Here is a 22,551-nt window from a genome sequence, read left to right on the forward strand (position 1 = left end):
TTGCTGGAGAAATACAAACAGACAAACAAACGAGCCTCAGGGCAACAATGAATGTTTCCACCTTACTTCCTCACATCTGTAACAATCAGGTTGATGCACAGTGGTTTTGGTATATTTTCCAGTGTGCAATGAATTCCAAAGCATTAAGTCATTTAACATTGATATTAAGCATATTAAATTAGGAATGGACTGATCCTGCATGCATTTTCCCATTTCTTCTCCGTTTTTTTTTGAATCTCTCTCTCTCTCTCTCTTGCAGTGGAGACATTAAGCTCTCCTTTACCTCCTCCACATCACTCCCTGGGGATCCCATCATGCCCACGTCTCCCATGGATACCTCAACTCTCCCTCTCATCACCGTGGAGACCCAGCAAACACTGGCTCCCAGCAGGCAACGATCGATAGCTCGAATCCACCAATAATCCACCTGCACTAATAGTGTAATTGAGCTAGTTCACATTCCCTTGAAGATCCTTTAAGTCCCTGCACTGACATATGAGTTGAATGACTCCCATGCTTAGATACATTTGGTGTGGGAAAAAAAGGAACCTATTAGATACATGATCAGTGATTTATCCAGGTTTTGTACCTTCTCCTGTTTGAAATCTCTTCACGATATCTGGTAACTTGTAAGAGTGAAGTTGAAGCTTGTTTTTATTTCATAATTGCATCTCATCTGTTTTAACTGAAAGAATAAAGAAATACAAATAAAAGGGACTATATCCCCCTATGAGGCTCGGCTGGGATTTGTTCTTTTGCAGAAGCAGAACTTCCAGATGTCTTTGTTATCCTAGCCGCCAGTAAACTTGATTTATTAAATCAACCCAGTCTCTTGCGTGATATTCTGTTGTTTATCTGTGTGTGATCACCTCTTCCCACTGTAACTTGAAACATTTGCCAACACTAATACAATTGTGACTCTTTAATTCAACAGTAATATGTGTAATGTTTATTAAAGAGGTGATTTTCTTTCTTTGTGACAAAAACACCTTGAAGCAATTTTGGACTCCAATGTGAACCAACTAGCTAACTGCCTGGAAGGAAGGACTTTTCCAAGACTCCACAAGATCCCTTATATAAGAACATATTCTGTTGAATCTGCAAAAAAACAACAACAACTTCAGCAACAGTTACTCCAGAGGCAACAGACCAGAGGTCAGTGTTGTGCAGCAAACCCGAGTATTTTTTTTGGCGATCCACAGTAATCGTTGAAACGCAGATTGGGGGGGGGGGAATCAGTTCATTCTGATGTAATTCGTATGAGCGGGGAGGTGAAATCAATCCTCTACACGCAAATTTTAATTGACCAATAGAGGGCCATCTTGACAGTGCTGACCTTTGAGAGGAAAGAGCACTGGGGAGTTTGAAACAGAGGAAGCCATTGCAGGTTATCAGCTGCGTTGCACTTCATCCACTATGATTTATTTATATTTTTACTCCTACTCCTAGACGGTACTTCACAGTGGTAATACAGATCAAAGTTGGCTGAGACGTTTGCTAATTGACTTCAAGAGTTGTTGTGACTGAGCCGACCAGCTAGAGCTATGCTCTGTTATCATAATTACATTTAAATATAGTTTACATATCATTATTAGTGCTGAAACCATTTAAGTGTAATTGATAAGCCTATGATAGAAATTTGGTCAGAAAATATTTTGATAATCAATTCACTCAGGGTTGTTTATGACTGTGTGTTGAACAAAAAACTATGAAGACAACACCATGGGTAAATGTATATTTTCACTAATGTCTGTATCAATGGTCATTAACCTCTTTAAAACTTTTACATTTTTTTCTAAATTCCCAATGCAATTCACATGTTATTGTTTCCTTTATCAATCTTAATCTGGTGTGTATTTTTTATTTTACTATGTAAATGCAGGGTTAGGGTTATTTGTTCTATCTATTTATATTTCTATACATTTTCTTTAGGTGCATAATTACCATAATATTTACTTTGTAGAAAAGAACCAGTCCAAATCACAAACACACTTACTCTGAATACATGTGCTAACACCAGCCTGAAAAAAAGAAGCTCTAAAGACATAGTAGACATGACATGTGAAATGTCCTGAAACTGGCATGCTATTCATATGCAATCCCATGATATCACGATACCCACTTCACGCATGGAGGAATCCCTGCAGAACACAGAGCCACATATTCTCTTGATAAAACCCACTGAGCCTCTGCTTCCCGGAGGAATCACCGTCATCCATATACGGAATGTGTCTGTTAGATCTGGTCCCCGTCGAGGCTCTGCATCGAGACTCTGTTTCATATGCACTCTGACACGGTTATCCATAACATAACACGTTTGGATCATACATGGCAGTATGCACCCCGGGGCCCTGCTGTAGCTATGATATGAGCCGTAGCAGAATTTGAGACAAAGGCTGAGGTTCAGTCACTGGTGTCTGGAACTACTCACAGCACGTCAGATGTACATGAACAATGTTCTTCTGGGATGTGCTATAAGGCAGCTTATTCTGCCATTACACTGTTGAAACGTCCATGATCTACAGTTAACGGTTTCGACCGTCCCGTGGAGCATGGCAGAGACTGGCCTGCAACCAACAGAAAATGAAAACAGAACAGAATGTTTCTTTTTGTGCTTGGGTGACGCAAGGCCACTGAGAGATGCATATGATCCGGCCCCACTCTTTTCTCCGGTGGAACTACAAACCCCTCTCGACTTCCTCAGCGCCTCCACCCCGCTACCTTCACGGTGAAATGATCGATAGTCCTGTGAACTTGTGAATCAACCCCCCCCCCACCAAAAAAAAAAAGACATGTGGTCTCAGTTGTCTTTCGCTGATTGTGTACGGCTGGCTCACTGGAGGAGAGTAAAAGCCCTCCGCTTAACAGGCTCGTAAAAATAGATGCTACAGTGAACCGGGCTCTTTACGGTGCAGCGAGCGCGAGGGGGATATTTTTTTACGAGAGACGTGCGGCCCGGTGCAAGCAGGGACACGTACGTGACAGCGGCAAGAGCCAAGAGGCATGGCAGGCACTTAGAGAACATACCTCACACCAGGGGGGCCGAATCCCTTTTCATCCTTAGAGACATTTTGTTAAGGACTTCAGGCCCTTAGGAACTACAGGAAGCCAATAAAGCTCAATTTAGTCTTAACTAAAAGCTATGCAGATAGTCATAGTCAAATCACCTGTCTAAAACTAAAGCCGTCAAATACAACAGCTGTGGAATATACGTTCAAGATTATGGGCTGCTTTTCATATGGGATCTGTTTTATAAAGGTTTTGATTGAAACTAAAGAAACTTATATTCACATTTCTTGCCAGGTCTTCTAAATATGGAGCTACTGTCGGCAGTGGTTAGCTTTGTTACAGCATATGGACTGTAATCGCAGGAGGGAGAGCTAGCGTAGTCCAACAGATAGTACACCCCTAAAACTCTGAAATTTATGATATTTTTCTTTGTTGTATACACAAATCTTTCAGAAGTTAAGGCCGATACACTGTTAAGTTGGCAACAACAGTCCATATCACATAAGCACGCATTAATAGAAATAAGAAAAAGTATTAAAAAAACAACAATATTTTTTCATCCCAAGGAGAAATGTAATTTGTCCTTTTAGATTTAGTTTCTTTAGCTTTCGGTAAAATGGGTAGATTCTGATCATCACTTCAGAATATTTTCTCATCCTTAAGATAATATTTAATCTAAAAGATATCCTCTAAGTAAGATATAATGTGAAGAAATCTGTGGTAGCCCAACATAATGCCTTCACTATGTTCACTACATTACTTGTGGAACCACCTTGATAGCCACAGTTCTGTAGATTATGTATAGAATGGATCAATGAATTGATTGGAGTCAAGACAAATTCCCTCTTCCATCAAATAAATGCAAAACAGACAAAATACGTCCCTCCATCCGATAACACAAAGATTTCTTTTAAGGTACAAGCATTTATTCAAGATTGGAGAGCTGTGCAGAGTGAAATTGTGCTGATAAATCAGTTTCCAGTACCAGAGGCATCGTTATGTTGTTAGTAACAACAGATACAGTTAGTCAGCTTTTTGTTTGGCATATTTTGAACTTGGCTTGCTGTTTTCCACTGCTTTCAGTCTTCATGCTAATTTCCTACTGACTCCAGCTTTGTACTTGATATGAAAACAAGAAAATCATACTCTTGGAATGAAAGCAAATTAGCTTAAATGAAAAAAACTAAAAAGCAAAAACAAAGCCAGATCTGCTTGTGATGCGTGAAGGACCAGGTCCACCAGAGCCAAAGAAAAATGGGTGAGTAAATCGCAGCGTCGTATGAATGTAGGTGTGAATGTGTGTGTGAATGTGTGTGTGTGTGAATGGGTGAATGTCACTCATGCTGCAAAATTGCTTTGAGTGGTGATAAGACTAGAAAAAGCATGAAAAAAATACAGACCATATTTTACAATTTTAGACGCTCAAAGGTGTCGAAGATATAATCCACAAAACCGAAAACTAAAATATTGAGGAACGCCTGATAGCATTAAAAATAATTTTGTGTAGCGTTTATGATTTTTTTCCTTTTTTGTACTCTGTTAAAGCCCCAGTGTGTAATTTTCTGGCGGCATCTGCCGCAAACGACAGGGACACTTTATGGTGGCGCACCGCTGATTCCATTTCCAGTTTTCGGCAGCGCTGAAAATTCAAAGCGAATGCGACGTATTCTGGACCGTTTTTGTGCAACAACCGCATTCAACACGACGTAGGAAACATGGCGACTCACAGGGAGGTCGGGTCCACCTCATGTAACTATATGTAACTCATTCAAAGTTGACAAAAAAAACATGGGTTCTTCGTTGCAGCTGATTGTACATATATGAACATATGGACAATATATTCAATTCATGTGAATACGTTCTCCTAAATATTACACACTGTAGCTTTAATTAGACCCTGACAGACTCTACTACTGCGGCGCTCCTGCACCTCTGGATGCTTTTGGACAATTTAAACCCCCACAGACAGACGCTTGATATCAACATCTCTCCCTCCGTCTCTCTCTCCACCAATCAACACAATGAGCAATTACAATGAAGTAAGCTGCAAAAAGAAATGTGCATGTACCAAAAACACGTTTACAGTGCACCGCGAAAGGACGTCGCACAGCACGTCACATGGTCGACGCTGATTTTCTGCGACCCTGCGTGTGAGAACACGTCAGGTCTGCTCACTGCACCTGCACATGCTGCTGCTCACATGGTAAGAGTCGGGCTCCAGAGGAGGTCCACAGCTCCCCCTGTCAGTGGCCGCTGACGGTACATGTCAAAACAGCTTCAGCTTCTGGTGTGTGTTCTTTGAATGCACCCAAGTAGCGTCAATGACTGTACGTGTACATAACATAATGCAATTTCTCCCGAGAGGTCCAATAAACTCCCTGGAGCACTAAACCTCCCCTCCCTCCCTCCCTCCCTCCCTGTCCTCTGAGGTCACTGGAACGTAATGCGTGGTGTTTGTTCGCCGTAAACGCACCGTTGAAAAAATAGATGCTGCTGAAGCGCGTAAAGGTTCTGCAAAGTCACAGTGACATTGCCGGGAGTGCTGATGGAGGCACAAGATTGTACACAGATGACTATTCCACCGTTGAGAAATATCATTAATCAAAAGCGTCGGGGCCGTGGTTAGGCCACCCGAGACGCGAAGGTCATGGTGTGATGACTGATACTACAGGTGGAAAAAAGTCTCTGTTTCACTTCTTTGTCCTTGTGCTCTTCTCTCTTTTTTTCTGGGTATTTTATGTTATATATGCCGGTTACATTTGTAAAACTGGAGGTTTAGCTGTGTGTTTGTGAACACTTTAATGCTTTTCAAGGGGCTTGTGGGATTTGGGATGATTCACATTTGGATTATTCGCCGCTCCCATGAGTTAGAATGGTACGAGGGCTTTGTACGTTTCACAACGCCCATGGCCGTGATCAGTACATCCGCGTTAGCTCCAAGATTGTCATTTCGCGTGAAAAGGCAGTAAAAAAGAAGGACAAAGTTAACACCGCCGTGAGCCTCTCAAGCTCTTTTCCTCTCCTCCTCCTCATCTCTTTTATTCACTGGATAAACAGGCAGCGGACTTAAATCACTTCTCGGAGAGCGAGGCGAGGTGGAGGAGGGGAGGAGAGAAAGAGACTAGACTCTGCTCCAGGGTATCACCGCTGTCTCTCCTTTCCCCCCAAGTTGATGAGCTTTAGGTGGTAGATTTGGAGAGAAATGGGAGGCGATGATATGACAATTTATCTGCCTAATATGAGTGGGAATCTATAATCCGCTTCAGCTCTCTCCATGAAGAAAAGGACGATTTTTCTAGGGAGCGTGCTATTTGGTAATCGTATTAGCTGGGCCGGGGTTTTTTTTTTTTTGTGTCAAATGGTATTTCAGTGGAAAGATAATCACAGCTAAGCGAATGACCTTTGTGTCCCTTCTGAAATCAAGGTCTGATGTTTTTGTAAGTGTCCTGCATGAATAAAAATGCCCGGTTGTTCGCAATAACATCTCGTTCACACAGTAATGAGGGTCAAATAACCCAGAAGGAAGTCAGGTTGTTTACCGCACGTGCTCTCTGATCAGAAGTACGAGAGCTTAGCACCCGAAACCCCTGCTGCGGGCCCGTTGGTGGCCAAACAGGAGAGGCAGTCCTTCCCCCGGTTTATCGGCAATTCTCTAACATATGCATGAAGAAGGCAGCGAGGTCCGCTGCCATTCCCTGCTGGCGGCGGGCTTTGTGGTGCTCGCTGATTTGTAATTTCCTCGTGCCCGCAGGTCTCCCGGGGGATCGGGTTGCTGCCGCTTGCCCTCGCTCTCTGCATTAACTCTCATAAATAATTGAGGAGGCACGTGTCGGCCCCTGGCCTGGGCCACTTCTCGAAACACACCGAAGCTATTAAATATATTTAAAAAAAAACACGTACATGTACTGCGAGTGGGAAACATATAGATGATGATGTAAATCTCAAATTCTCACGAGGAGACAGTCAGACCACCATCCAGGAAATGTGAAAAGGCAGAGCTCTGTCTCAACCCATTTAACAATATGAAACCCTCTGGGATCATTTAGCCTCTGAGTGATATTTAAATTGCTCTTTTCTGTCACCATTGCCTCAATCCATCTTCAGGGGCCCAGCCAGTGTGCTCAGTAGAATCCCAGCGTCAGGTGGAGGTGCAGCAGGGCGCTCCCTTCAGAGGCAGGCTCATCAGACACCCTCAGCCACGGCACACTCTTATGCAACTGTGCGCCTGCCTCTCGACTTGACAACCAAATGTGCCTCATCAGCAGCCGCCAGTGCATTATTCAGGGGAAGAGTGGAAATGACTGACTCGAATACACTCCATCTATCTTACATGAGCCTCTTGGCTTTTGGCAGAGTGCACGGAGAGCAGACAGACGTCTGAGCGGAGAGCTGTGCTGGCTGTGTGTGTGTGTGTGTGTGTGTGTGTGTGTGTGTGTGTGTGTGTGTGTGTGTGTGTGCGTTAAGGCAGGAAATCGAAAAACACATACATTTTAGTGCAGGAAATGATAAAATTGAGTCACAGAAGTCGAAATGATTGTGTATTATCATGCCTTGGATAATATCATGAATATGATCCAGTGGGTGAAATAAATAGAGAGAAAGATGAATCATATTTTTTACTTTACTTGTTCCTCCCTTAATGGTGAATTTGGTTTTGGGGTTACATTGGAGTTAGATTAACGAGGGCCTTGGGACGTCCTGAACTGTGTCTCTGTCTGTGGCAAATGGTGACTTGTTTGAGTACAACCACTAGAAGGCGCTTTAATTCCTAAAAACTAAAAAATCCTTTGCAGTTATTAAGAGTCCTGATGAATGTCATGCCTCAAACAGGTGCAAAAACATATAATATAAAATGTGTTTTGTAATCCAAAAATTTGAATCTAATTTATTTAAATCTTTAGTTTTAAATATTTGGACAAATTCATTAAAATAAAAATGTTCTGATGTGAAATAATTTGATTTATCTCAATATCCTTAGAGCAATGACTAAATCCATAAAGTTCCTCCAAACTTTTTCTGTGGAAAAGGTTTAAGCATTCACTCTTCATGGTATTCAGGGTATGACAGCTTATTTATCAAACGTTTCTGCATGTTTCGGGTTCCAAACTCTCAAACTTTTAATGTTCGATTTAATTTCTTTGTGTTTTTAGCTATGCATCGGATCATTTAGCTTGTTTCAAAAAGCATATTTGAGTATCTAAAAAAGCCTTCTCAAAATGTAAAAGCTAAATCAATTATTAACTTTAACTATATCATTTTATCCCTAAGGAGATTTGGTTTGCAGACAGGCACACAGGTCACAGGAGCAAACTGGTGACACTGAGCTGCAGATAAGGGCATAACAGCAATAAAAAAAAGATAAAGTCCAAAAACGTGAGCCACACGATGAAGTTGTAAGTAAAATGAAGTGCAGGTGATCAGTTTCTGGGCTTAACCTGTGTTTTCTTTTCCCAGAAGGACTTAGCTGCTGAGATACAAGGTGAACCAGGGTTATTTTACCAACTGTAACACCTGCGTCTAACACAAGTGGGTGGTTATGTTGTCTGCTGCCACATTACAGACAAGACAAGATAAGATAAGAGAAGATAGAACTTTGTTCATCCGACGCCGAGGAATTTTACTTGTTGCAGCAGCAGAGTATGACAAAAAATATCAAAAATATTCAATTTAAAATACAGGAAAATAATAAATATTTTAAAAAAGCTATAAAGATTTATAGAGAGTGCAAAGTATTGCCATGTAAAAGAAGGCTCAAATGAGCAGTGGATTGAAGTAAAAAGAAAAATAAGTAGTACATAAATATGCATATATATGTATGTAGCCTATTGCACGGGATAAAAAAAAGAATTGCATAGCTGTGGTGGATGTAGATTGGTATATAAAGTATAGGATTGTCCATCAAATCATTTTATACTATAACATTATTGCCCCATTGTCTTTTACAATGTGTGAACTTTGTGATATTACAGTGGTGCCAACATAATCATGGGCTGCGTGAAAACATATGAGAATGTTCATGTATCATGTAACCAACGTCTGAGAGTGATCCGGTGTGTCTGTTTGTTTTCATCTCACCCCTTTAGCCCCCCCTCATGCTCCCTGTATGTGACCTTTCCCCCAGCCCCACCCAAAGCCACGTACATTTTCTTTGGGGACAAAGGCATGTCCCCAGATCCCACTGACTCTGTAACAGTGGTCCGGTCCCGGGGCTGCGCCACACTGAGCCCCCCGCCCATGGGGGCCCATGTCCTCGAGGCTGCATGCATCAAAGAGATCCCGGGTCAGGGGGCCGAGTAGAACCTGGTTTAACCCTCCCGTGGCCTTTGCATCACAATGTCTGAGTACGTTCCCACTCTTTAACCATCACTTTCCTCGTGATATGCGTATATCAATGATGCCCCCCCCCCTTCTCTCTCTCTCTCTCTCTCTCTCTCTCTCTCTCTCTCTCTCTCTCTCTCTCTCTCTCTCTCTCGCCAACAACCTCATGTTTCCCTCCCACTGCTGCCTGACACGCAGATCGCAATCTAGTTCATTTGAGACACGATATCTGACTTTGATTAAAGCAAACTGTTCAAAGCCAGGAAACTAACTGCAACAACACGTTGGTTGTAGACCAAACATTGAATCTGAACTTGCTACTATTACTGTCTTTAGGATATCAAAGCACTTTGTCTGGATAACCCACTTTGCTGCCAGTGAGCGCACAGCAACATAATCCGTCCCTAATCTTCCTGCAGCTACCAACCAATTTGAACGTCATCTCTCATTGTTATTCAGAAAACCAGAGGTTTCCCACAAACTGTAATTTGAGGTAAATAAGTAAGCAAATCCTTCATTTTTCTGACTTCTGATCAGTGCACATAAAAGACCTACTTTGTCTCAACATTAAACAAACTGCACAATGCAGATCCATTCAGTAAAATTAATTTACAACCCATAATGAAGTCATTTGGGCAAGCGTCACTCACACCGGATAATATTGTAGATCGGCAAAAGTAGACGGCAAAAACTTTCCCTGGGAGCTTATGATCCCATCGACCATATTACTCAATCCATAAAGATGTCAGGGCATCACGAATCCCTTCATCTCACCGCCATTTCCACTGCGATGGCGATTATCCATGCCGCGTCGAGACACATTATGCAACAGAGTAATAGACTTGCTATTCAACGTTAATGGGGTTATATTTCAGTCTGTGCTGCTCTGACATGTCCATAAGCAGGTTTTTTGCTGACAGAAAAACTTTTTTTGTTTGTCTGCAATCTAGATTTTGCACAACACAATGGCCGTACATTCAGGAAGTGCAATCAACCCATTTAGACGTATTTTCAACCTCTCACTCCCCCAATGGTTATTCAAAATGGTTTAGGGGAAGACAAAAAAAAGGGGGCATGTGACCTGCACCATAAATAAACAAAAACACAATAGTTTTCCCACTCACAACTGTTGCACACACTCAAAGCCGAAAAGTGAAATGACACCGGAGGCATCCCCTCAGGCCAGTTTAACATAACAACATTCATTGTGTTATCATGAGTTTACTTTTCAGGGGGGCTGAGCAGAAGGCGATTGTTTCGGAGGGACTTGGTTAACTCGAATGGGAGGAGGAGAAGCGGAGGGCATAGGGCACAATCTTACATGAGTTTCCTCTTTCTCTGATGCCCAATAAAATTGTGAAAGGGCTGAAAGTGAATGGCAGGGAGAGGGTCACTGAGAGACACAATGGTCTCCGAGGGGAGAGGAAATCTAATCAGCTTGGAGATGCTAATTTTATGGAGCACCAATTAAGGAGAGTTTTTTTATGACACTTTTTGGAGAAAACAAAACAGCAGAGCTGTCCCTTCTCAGTTGGGGGCCCCTTGGTCAAGGGGCCCCTCTGCACCATGTGCCCCCCCCCCCCCTCTCTCACTCTCTACACCTCAGCCTCAGCAGCATTGGGCCCAGGCTCTAATGGGATGGCACCTCCTTTAGGCCTGCCCTCGCCCACATTGGGAAAATGAGGCAGTGTCTGTTTGTTGTTCTGGAAGGTTGTGTGTCCCGTTTATCACTGTCACACCACAGAGCAACACAAAAAGACAAGGCCGGGGGGGATTCCGCTGTCCAATCTGTCCCGCTTTAGGCTTTACGACAACGGGCCCCACGTGGCGAGTACCCCACCCTGGACCCATACATCTCCATCCCAGCCTTTCGGGCACCGACAGCCTTTGTGCCGGCTCACTCCGGCTGCCAAGATATGTGTCTGTGCCGCTAACGGGGGCCCGGGTAGAGATCCTAACTAGACAATGATGGGAGATCCAAGACGGCCAATGTTTAACCAGCGAGTGGCCCACTCACGTCCTGGCCCGGCCCCATAGCCCCCTGTGCCTTTGTGGGCCCAGGGTTAATCTTTTAAAGGCCGGAGCAGGGACGCAACCCCCTCCTGCCCACTGTCCCACAAATATACTGCCACACAGTCACTAGAGCTGTACTTTTATGGGACCTTTTGTCTACGTGCTGCATTTGCCGTCTTTAACACCACAGTGCTTCATTACTCCCTGATCTTTAAATCTTTGGAAATAACACATCATGAATAATAGATTACTTGGAAAATGAAGCAGAGTGAAAACTCAAATGGATGCTTCGCCCCCGGTAAGATAAACATAAATAAAATCATTAATTAATGCTTGCTGGAAATTAAAGATGTTCTGCGTAATAGATTATGACGTTTAACAAGATTTAGGTTGTAAAAAGACAGTTGCACAGCCAACCACAGCTGCCACAGGTGGACAGTTGTCTGATGCCCTGCGGGGCTCTTTTCATATTCCTTTTCATTCATGTCTCTTTTCTATTTCATCTCCTCCTCCTGCCCCACTTTCCATCTTCTCTTGGTTTCTCTCTTTTCCTCTGCATCAAGCATTTACAGGCCCCCGTAAACTTGTATTGATATTTAATGCGGCACTCAGCAGGACAGTGTCTGTTGGGACAAACTTAGAGGCCTGTGCCTCTCCGAGACAGGAAAAGTGAGACAAAGAATGATATCAATAACAAAGGTCGCTATAAACCTACACTCGGCCCTCATACCACCGAGAGGCCACACTTCCATATGACAGCGGCCTGGTGTGGCAGCTGAAAAACAGGATTCCTGTTCTTCTGTGAAGGGGAAGAAATCTCAGAGTGAACTTTCCCTTTCACAGACACATGGAGTCAAAGAAGAAACGGCAGCATCTATGTACCGTGCTGATGAGGAGCGCAGATCGATGCTGGGGGGTTGAGTTTCAGTGTATTCGTGTAGTGGAGGCCATCGGGATGCCGACTCACCCAGATGTCGTGTCATTGCATCTGAGGGTCTGAGTGCAGCATTTGATACTGTGAATCATGCAATACTTCTGGATAGACGAACCGGGCTCTCAGGAACGGTCCTCAGGTAGTTGCCCCCCCTGAAATGTCAAATTAATTTAAATTATTATTATTATTTTTTGTATTTTACATACAATGCCAATCAGAAGTCATTTACGGTCACTTTCCTTAGACACCTTATTGCTCAATACTGTATAAAAGATTGTGGAAGAAACTTAACATGATTTGTGAAACCTAAACCTAACCCTTACGAGCCCTAACCCTAGCACCCCCCCAACCAGTAAACCTAGGGGAAGCACTGCTCTGTCTATTACTATATTTTTACATTATATTATATATTTATTAAAGTGGTTTTACGGGTTGATGAAGGGAAATGACGGCAATCATATAATTAAGCTGCTTAAATGTATAGTCCTGAAATGAGTCACAAGGTGCTTTTAAGACCATCAGCAAACAAACAAACCACAAAAATAGCCTCCAACCAACAATGTATTTACAATGTGTGCAGTAACAAATAAACGAAGTTAGCACAACGAACAGCAATACAAAACTCCGGAATAATAAAGGATATTACGTGGAGGTGAAAAAACAATCATATAGACCAAAAGTGTATTTAAATGTACATTCTGGTTTTGTAAAGAAGAAATTTACCATTTTTAAAAAAATCTGTCTTAAATGACTGACTACATCTGTACACTCAGAAACTTATTGGTTGCTGTAAATGTTCCTCCTTGTCCATGACAAGCCATGATTATCATGATATGGCGAACAGAATATTAACTCCGTGGCACAATATTTTCAATTGAATATCTACACTCCGAATTATTTAAATAATAAAACATTTAAAAAACAGTTTTCCCTTATGTTACGTAAGGCTTTCTATCTGTTCATGACTTGAATGACAGCCTTGGACCAGAGACGAAATTCTAAGAACGAGAAAACTGGTAAATGTACAACTCCAGAAAGTCTTTCATACGACTGATTCTTGCCCATTGTCCTTTTTATGCAACACTTTGTTTTTCTTTGACGAAACCTGTTGCCTGCATTACCCACAAGGCCACGCAACGGCCAACAGCTCAGTCAGAGTTTTTGGTGATTTATGCTGAGCCTCTACCTTCAATAGCAGATGAGGAGTGGGCTTCAAAAAGGCTGCCACGTCTCAGGTCTTAATAGTCACATGATTTCACACAAGAGGACGATAACTGAAGCTGAATATAAAAACATATCAAATCAACGACGTTGTGCGACACAGGTCTCCTATGATGGCGACGGGTCAAGAAACGCCAGCCCCCCCTCCTCTAGTTAAACAACAGGAGGCCCATAAACCACAGGGTCATGGCCTGTTTTTTGTCAGCGAAGCAGAGAAGAACAGCACGACCACTCTGACTTTGTCCCCTCGTATCTGAGATTCATTGTGCGTGTTTTTTCCTTCATCAGTCTCTCTTGAGGGACACGGCCACAGATCAGCTGCGGGGACGGTCCGTGTTTCAGCCACGTTGGACGCAGGGTGATAATGTGCCACAGGAGAGGATCTCCTCATCAGTATTCACATCCAGCCATATGTGAATTAAGGTTTAATGTGCGTCAGTAATCGCCCACCTGAGCCCCTGAGTGGAGTCAAATGTCCAACAAAAAAAAGAGAAAGGGGTAGGGGATACATTTGATGAAATAGATTAATATGAAAATGACAGACTGAGGGGATATGATAGAATATTAAATATTGTAACAGAATATTACAACAATAGATTTTCATACAACTTCATTGTTTTTTTTTGTTTTTAAATAACTAGACTAGGCTTGTGCCCATTGCGATAAATGTACGCTTCTCTATTTAGATAAATCAAGCTAGAAGCCAAAGAAGCCAATTTAGTGCCACAAACCCGTCTAGTCCTTGAAAAGACCAATACTCACAAAACAGACACACTTGATTCAGAGGGTCTGAAGCGGCCATATAGAATCCGAGCACATGTGGGCGCAAACACACATCATTGATCAGATCGTCAATCACAAGCCAATGAGGATCGCCGGTGGCCACCAACACTCAGGTTATTGTATTCATTGACCCTGAGGTCAGCGGTAAGTGGCTAAGGACTGAGCCCCTCACAAAAGGACAGCATCATGTACTTTCCACATACAGTGGCGTTGCCGCCGGCACCCTTATGAATAGGCACATGGCAGGCCTATCCACAGATGGGACGGGGACAGGGGAAGGAAGGGGGGGGGGGTGTTGCCGTGGTGAAGGAGCACAAGCGGAGGTAACAGACTGAAACAATGGTGCTGATGAAAGGCAGGAGTCGTGCCTGTGCTTCAGGGAGGGAAATTATTGGGCGAGAGGGTCCCCCGGTTTATCAGACTGGATAACAGGGAGACGGGGGGGAAGGAGGAGACAGAAGGGGGGCACAGAGCGGCAGAAGTCTGCAGACCGCCGACACAAAGCCACCCCCACGCACCAGTGAATGGCCAACTGTTCAAAAGTGTGGCCAGCACAATGGGGAACAGATATACTTTGTCTTTGTGTTGTGTGTAAGTGTGTGCATCATTGCAGGCTTGTGGGCATGTGTGTATGATTTGATTTGAATGACTAGGATTATGCCGGGATTAAGTTTTTCTTTTAAAACTGATCTACAGTCTCCGTATCTCCCTTGTGCTCATACATCCTGAGATATATTTACATTTAATATACTGCTAAAATGAAAGAAAAATACACATTTACCTCTTAGTGTCATCTAATACTTTTGGTAATGTGATGATATTCAAAGTTTTTAGTTTCAGTCTCCACCCCAATGTAATGGAGATAAATAATGTTGTATTTGTGATACTTGAAGCATAAATGTTTGATTTATCAAGGGGTTCAACAGTAAACAATATCTCCATATTTCACAGACCTATCCTTAACATGTTTCCATTGTTAATATCTTGCAATACAATAGCCCCTTTAAAAAAAGTGGACAGTGTGTTATGTGGATTTCTAGAAAAAGATGTTTAATTATTCACCATTGTGATTTGTGAAACACATTAAAATTCCGTTCATTGCTATTGTATTACGGTGGAGGCCAAAAGCTAAGTCTGGAAGCCTGGACAAATAAAACCAAAACTATCTGTATGATGTTTTGACAGAATGTTTCGTGAAGTGACTCTCTGAAGCTTCAAGTTCTTGAATACTGAATGTAGCAAAATTTTCAAATCATCAGTCTTTAAAAAAAACTAAAAACTCTTTGTATTCTTCTACCTTTGCTTACTCCAGAGCTTTCCTCAAAGTCACATAGTCTCGCTTTAAGAGGCGAATCCTTCTCCTTTGGTGGTGACAGGTTTCAGGAGACTGCTATCATTTGGGTCCTGGCGACCTGAAGGCCGACATCTGGACCGGGTCCATGCACCTCCTGATGACGGTCTGCTCGGCAACCAGTTCTGCTCTTTCCCCTTTCACTCTCTCCCCCTCTGGCCAGTCCACCCCTGGTGTCCCCCCGGGGTAATTGTGGGGTAATTTATGAAGTTCTAGCAGCATGGAGTAGGCCGGTGTATGGGACAGCCTGCTGACCGAGCCCCATTCAGCTCCAGAGGAGTGGGCTCTCACTCCTTTTATCCTCCCCATAATCAACATCTCTCCCTGGGCCTGGATCCCCCTCCTGACTCCCCTCGCCCTGCAGCCCTCCTCAGCATGCAATCCTCCGTGGATGCTTAAAGATGAAGGGGAAAGTTATTGGACTCTTTAGTGACTCATAAACATCAGAGGGGATTTTCATAGCACCTTTGTGTCTTTTTGTTGTGGCCGAGATAATGCAATTGTTTCAGGCAGAGTGAATGAATAAATCACCGAGCAGTTTGTCCCAGTGGTGTGCGTTAACAAAGGGCAGCACTCCCAGCACTCTCAGAAACACTTGTCGGCCCGTTCAGGCACTTTGCGGAACAATTTTATATCTCTCTCCCCAGACATTGGTTCTCAGAAGGAAGCGTTTAGATCTGTAGATGAAGCGTACCCAACCAGTCCCACATATCAGCGCCGGCTGGTCACTTCTGATGCTATGATCTTGATCTCAGAGCCTTGATATCCAAGCGACATTGAGAAAATGATGGTGAACAAAGGCTGCCGATCGTCCTCTGTGGGCTCTGCTCTCGACCACATGCCCAGATTAAAGCTCAGTGTGAGTGTGTGTGTGTGTGTACTGAAGATCTGGCCACTGATCCTGTTAAACAATGACCTGCAGAGAGTGAAGGGAGCCTTACGGTACACAGCGCAGGTTTGCTCTTCAGCTTAGCGCTTTATTGAGCCATGATAAGGCCTAATCTTGCCTGATCCTCTGTCGCTACAAGCATATGCCTGTGATAATGCCCTCATTTTCTGGTCACCTGAGCACTTTCACTGGAGTGCACCCCGCGAGGCAGCAGAAAGGGGGTCCCCAAAGCCTAAAACAAGTCTGTCACAGAGCTCTTGGATTGGATGAAGGGTCCTGAAAGGTGCCGTCCAGAGAAGAAAGTCAAACACTCACTGGCGCAGGGTTAAAAACGGAAGGATTATGTGGCAACATGGAGGGTGGTTACGCTTTCATTTGCAAAATGCAAAGCTCAGAGACCCTTGTGTCTCCCTGTGTGGCCCGTTGCCTCTGTAAACACATGAATAAGAATAAGAATGAGCAGGAGAATGGGATTTATCTGGCTCACGCATATAATAATGGAGTAAGAGAAGGTCTGATTACGCTAGAGCCCCTTGCAATGATCCATATATGTGTTCAGAGTGTTTATACTAACACACAACTTCTCTTAGCTGTTTCTTCTCACTGCTACTCTGTGTCTCCATTCATTTTCATGAGTGGCAATCCTACTTATCAAGCTTCATGTTCAGTAAGCGAGAAGCATTTGCACATTTTTCTAAATGTATACATTATTTATTAAGAGCATTAAAGAAACATTATCGATTGTTTTCTTGTCTCTGGTCTGTATGTAAAACAGAATGAAATATGTGGCACAGAACCAGCCGTTGAAGGGTCTGAAAGCCTGGAAAAGGATGAAATCTGGACCATTGTGTCCAACACAGTTAATTAGGACCTGACCCAATTAACAGAGAAGAGTCCAGCAGCCATGTTGGCTTTGAGCCTAACGATGGGAAAATCCATATGCTCCAAATAAATGGCCCATGTTGGCTCTCAAGTTTTCCCAATTATAATATCACTGAATGTTGGCTAAGCCAAAGCACCCTGCGGGGCCCCCTGATGGCACTGTGTTGGGGGGTCCTGAGGTACCCTCTTGATTCCCACTCCTAACTTATCGTGGGTCCGTGTGTGTCGGCCCCTATACTTAGAGAATGCACACGACGAGTTGCAGAGCTGCAATGCAAGTCCATCAAAATTTAAAAGCACAACACTTGGAACCGAGTTTAAGCCCAAATCAAAACAAATTGGATGAGCCATCCACATTCAGGTAACAATACAAATCAGACGAGTGACTTCATGCAACACAAAGGGCGTCATTAATTTATGCACCTGTCCATGTGGAAAATGAAGGTGTAATTAAAGTGAGAGAACTCCAGCAAAGAAAAATAAAAGTAATTTGTATAACACGATTAAATGAAAGGCTTAAATTGTGATTCAGTTGACGCACATTTTATGTAAATTAATCATTCAGTGTTTTCTTCGGAAATATATGACACTTGAGAGAGTATATTTGTCATTACTCATTTGTAGAAATTACTCCTCATGTGGGAGACACTCATGGTTCAAATGACACTTGAACATGGGACTATAATTTATCAGGGATTCTGATAATGTTGTTAGCACATGAGGGTATCAGTCAAAAATATTTGATGAATAAGGCATGATGTACTGGGGGGGAGCAGTGTGAATATGTCAAACCAACAATAACCAAACAAGTACACATTTCAAGTCAGTGGTCACTCCAAATTTACTGTGACCACTATTTGTGCAACAATCCTAAAGTTGCACAAAGAGGCCCACGGCTTGAGGAGAATGTCTAGCAGTGTTGGGTAAATATAAACCAGGGTGTCCTGCTGTGCACCGAGATGAGAAAAGCAAACAGTTTCTCAGCAGAGCTGAGAAAGTGTTGAAACACAAAACCTTCCAGCTATGACGTGTCTTAAAATGTTTTTTCCATTCGAACTGGATAAAAATGTGTATGTGGAATGTATTGTGCTCCAGGCAAGAATCAATGCTGCATCCAAGGTTAACAAAATCAGATGTTTTTGCAAATCTCTTTTGCAGCCCATGATGGTGTAACACATGAGCAAGATGTTGTTATATTTTCAAACTAGTGGCCCTCGAGCAGTGCCTCACTGGAGGCTTTTCTTGGCCCGAGAAGAGGCAGGAAATTCCTGAGCTGAGTGGAGAAATCCAGCCTCGACCACAGAAAGAGATGCTGAGCCTGATCCAGCCACAAGATCGGCTCAGCAGATACATGCAGTACATGGAAACATTACTATAAGAGTTCAGTATGCAGTTTCTTTGAACCGAAAGAAAAGCTGAGAAAGTGCTAGTAGCTTTACGGTTGAATTAAGGGAAGACAATGCTGTGCCCACTCTTTAGTATCTTTTTAACTACCTCCTCCCCAACTGAGGGACCCCCTTCCAGTGATAGTGATGTGATTTCGCAGAGTGTTGGGGGAGCCAAGTCAAATTTATCTGACCCCTTTTGTCTTGAGCTCCTGGTTGAATTGTACCTAGTCTGCCATTAACGCTGCTCTTAACATGTTTGAGAACCTCATATGGTGCTTCATACCTTTCTCCAAAGTGTCTCATGGATACCATATGTAAATAAGCCCCTGAAGGCATCATATATCTGGCGTTATGGAGCAGGGCAGTAAAAACGGCAGTCTGCCTCACCCTTTGGCAGATCTGGGGGTCACACTTATTCAGTTCTCACTTTTTCTTCACTCTGCATACCCTTGTTTCTTTTAATCCATTTTTTACCATCACACATTTTCCTTTTGTAGCATGCAGTCATTAAAGAAAGTTTTAACACAGTCTTTTCTTAACTCCTGGGTGCGTAGCTTAAACACCCCCTTGTTTTGGTTAATGTGTAGGGGTTTCATCAGGGTTAGGGGAATTAAATGTGGGTGTGGGAAGGTGAAGTGGGGGCTGCAGGAAGGAGGTGAAAGACGGGGGTGAAAGTGTGTCCCTTCTGCAATTGGCTGTGGCTCTAAGTGTCTCATTATGCGACTTATTGTTCCTTTGTTGTGCCAGCGGTATAAATACACCCCAGTGGGCCCAGAGGGTGACAGTTTAGACAGACTCACTCCCGTGGACAGACTAATCAAACGACCGAACAGCACAAACTCTGAGAGAAGCAAGACTGTGGCAACACAGGGAATTGGGAAACCCTAAAAACTAAGAACTAGTAAACGTCTGTAGAATTTAAGTCCTCCACTTAAGCTGCCAGTGTTTAGAGTTGTATTTTTGGACCATTTTTCAATTTCGCCTAATTCAGCCAAGATGGATTCCGACGCTGGCTCCACCTGCAGCCGCTCTTCATCCCCAGACCTGGTGGTGGATGACTCGGCTGGGAGCTTCTTCTCCAACAAGATGTTCCAGACATACGGCCAGGACAACAGAGCAGACAGCGAGGCCAGCCAGGGAAGGTTGGAGCGCTGCAGTGTGGGGGGTAAGATCAAGACCCGGTCCGATCCCAACAAGGAAGAGGGCCAGGACCTGAGGCTGAAAGTCAACAGTCGGGAGAGGAAAAGGATGCACGATCTCAACCAGGCGATGGACGGCCTGAGAGAGGTCATGCCCTACGCTCATGGCCCCTCAGTTCGCAAGCTGTCAAAAATCTCCACCCTGATGTTGGCCCGCAACTACATCCTCATGCTGTCCAGCTCTCTGGAGGAGATGAAGAAGCTGGTGGGTGATGTTTACGGTGCAAGCGCTGCCATCCAGAGCCGCGCCATCACCCACACAGCCCCCACAGCCCACCTCCCTCTCCATCCTCTGGCCCAGTCCCTGCACTCCCTGGTGGGCAGCACGCCTTCCACTCTCCAGCATCATCACACGTCGTCTCCGTCTTCAGCCCCAGCCCCACACTCCCCTCCTACCGCCAGCTACCTGGGTTTTCATGCTCCAGTCCCGGGCCTTCTGAAGGACCCGATGCACCTCACCAGCTCCTACAGGCACTTCCCTGGCATGCCCTGCCCCTGCTCACTCTGCCAGCCTCTGCCTACAACTACCTCCACACTGCACAGCCTGTCTATGAACAAGTGAGGGGGACTCAGAACTGACTCAGCTGTTGGGGTCAAGGCAGAGAACCAAGCTCACAGAACATTGTTAAACTGCGAAAACAATGTCTGGTGCCACAATGTGTACATATTGTATATAGTTTCTGCCATGCAAACTGCTGCTATTTCTTCATCATTTGTCTCTTTGGTCTTTCGACATTGTTTATACAGAGATATTCAAAATGCACAAAGGGATTTTATCAGAAGAGCAAAAGACTGTCATTTATCTGATATCATGCTGAAAATGTCAGAGAAGTGAAGTGAACTGGTTTGCAGGATTTTATATTTTCCTAAATTAAATTTTTTTATGATAATAACTCTTGTTTGCCTTCTTCTTTTCTTGAATGTGATCCTGACATTGTAGATACGATGGGCTGATTTTCTGTGAGTGGCGATCTGAACAAAAAGTCACATTTCTTTGGATAATTTTCTGTAAGGCATTATGGCTTTTTACAAGGCAGCCATTATTTTTTTAAGAGTGTAGTAGAGCAACATCCTCTTAACTAGACAGAAGGCTCTTTATTGGCGCTGGAAAAGACAAGGGAGCGGTTTAAAAAAATGGATGATTAGGAAAGGGAGTCATTGGTTGCTAACCAGCCTTGGACAGACCGACCTACAGAGATAAAAGGGGACAGAAGGGCGAGACAATACGCCAGCACAGAGGCTGAATGTGGTGCTCTGGAGCCAGGGGACCATCCATCTTCACCTCAACAGGGTGTAGGAGATGAAAGGACGACACAGGCGCCAGGAAGGCCCGTCACTTTTGTCTGACGCAGACATAGCCATGTTCTTAGCTCTATGCCAGAGATTTGTCACTGTCTCATAGAACATGGACAGAGGCGCACAAAAGGCTAAGTTTAAAGCAGAGTCAGTGTGCGGTCAGTCTCACAAAAGTTCCTAGAAAACCAAAGGATTCCCCTTTTCTTGTTAATGATTTTTTTTCTATGATATTTATGGGCAACTCAAATTTTAAGTCACATTTGGTTGCATTAGTTAAAAAAAAAATCTAGTTCTAGCCGGCTGATAACAATGGTTACTCAACTAAACCACAAACATAACTATTATACACACTGATTGCCATGAACATGATTTAGTCAAACAACCCAACAATGGCCGGCCTTCACTTAGCAACAAATCAAGCGTGTAAAATACATGCTTATCCTCCCACGGCTGACAGATGAGTTGGAGATCAGGGGAGAAATGAAGAGATGTAACACTCATTCTCACCCTCCTCCCTCCGACCGCCCTCCTCCTCTTTTGCCTGAGAGCCCTGAATGGGTCCGGACAATAGCCATGCGTGGGACACAAAGGCCGGGGGAGTCCAAGCTCTCGTGCCTGGGACACAGACCCCCTCTATTCAATCTACATTTCATCATGGTAACAAGCGCTGTCGGGCCAAAAGGCCTGACACCCTCGTTCACCACAAAGGCGGTTAGCTCTAATATATGAGGCTATTGACACTGTAAAGAGCCCCTGTCAGTACTGGGGGATTGTCAGCTGTGGGATGTCTCAGTGGGGGGAGGCAGCTGCCAGCCAAACCAAGCGGTGGAGCTTCTGTCGTGGGGACTGGCGTTGCAGCGTCACCTGGTCCCTGGTCCCTTGACACAGAGACCACCGGGTCCTCCCACAAGGCCCCCTCCTTTACTTGGGCACAGGTGGGAATGGGAAGCAGAACACATTGTGGAGATTAGTGGGGATCGGCCTCCCTTTGGTCTAGGTAGATAATTAGAGACACTGACTTGTGCAAAGCTGGTGTTTCCTGATCGGCACCAGATGGTGTTAACCCACGGTATGGCATCGGCAGTCTGGAGTGTGTGTGTGTGTGTGTGTGTGTGTGTGTGTGTGGGAGTGATGAGAGTGGTGTGTAATGGATATGCTTCTTAAATCATACAATATGGGCAGGTCCTCTGTGTGCCATTATGGTCAGCCGCTGCTGTCATCGCGGTGCTCTTTAGCATACGCTAACCAGCAGTGGCAGCCCTGGTTTT

At 44.0% G+C, this 22,551-nt stretch overlaps 2 protein-coding genes across 2 annotated transcripts in view; one reads left to right on the forward strand and one right to left on the reverse strand.

Annotated features, from left to right (window-relative positions):
- The window catches only part of fndc5a (fibronectin type III domain containing 5a), a 75,907-nt gene that overhangs the window by 50,442 nt on the left and 2,914 nt on the right, over positions 1-22,551 (reverse strand). Inside the window, exon 3 of the mRNA XM_047337654.1 lies at positions 12,308-12,426. Within this exon, the coding sequence (XP_047193610.1) occupies positions 12,308-12,323 (16 nt within the window). The 5' untranslated portion in view covers positions 12,324-12,426. The remainder of the gene's footprint in view (positions 1-12,307; positions 12,427-22,551) is intronic.
- Positions 19,589-20,791, forward strand: olig4 (oligodendrocyte transcription factor 4). The gene has a single exon (XM_035610133.2). It carries the CDS (start codon positions 19,785-19,787, stop codon positions 20,547-20,549), a length of 765 nt encoding a protein of 254 aa, XP_035466026.1. The 5' UTR covers positions 19,589-19,784; the 3' UTR covers positions 20,550-20,791.

The sequence above is a fragment of the Scophthalmus maximus genome, chromosome 15 (genome assembly GCF_022379125.1).
Source record: "Scophthalmus maximus strain ysfricsl-2021 chromosome 15, ASM2237912v1, whole genome shotgun sequence".
In the NCBI taxonomy this organism is placed as follows: Eukaryota; Metazoa; Chordata; class Actinopteri; order Pleuronectiformes; family Scophthalmidae; genus Scophthalmus; species Scophthalmus maximus.

Bases quoted from the DNA above. Each gene is read 5' to 3' on its own strand.
- olig4 (XM_035610133.2), top strand. From the start codon at position 19,785: ATGGATTCCGACGCTGGCTCCACCTGCAGCCGCTCTTCATCCCCAGAC.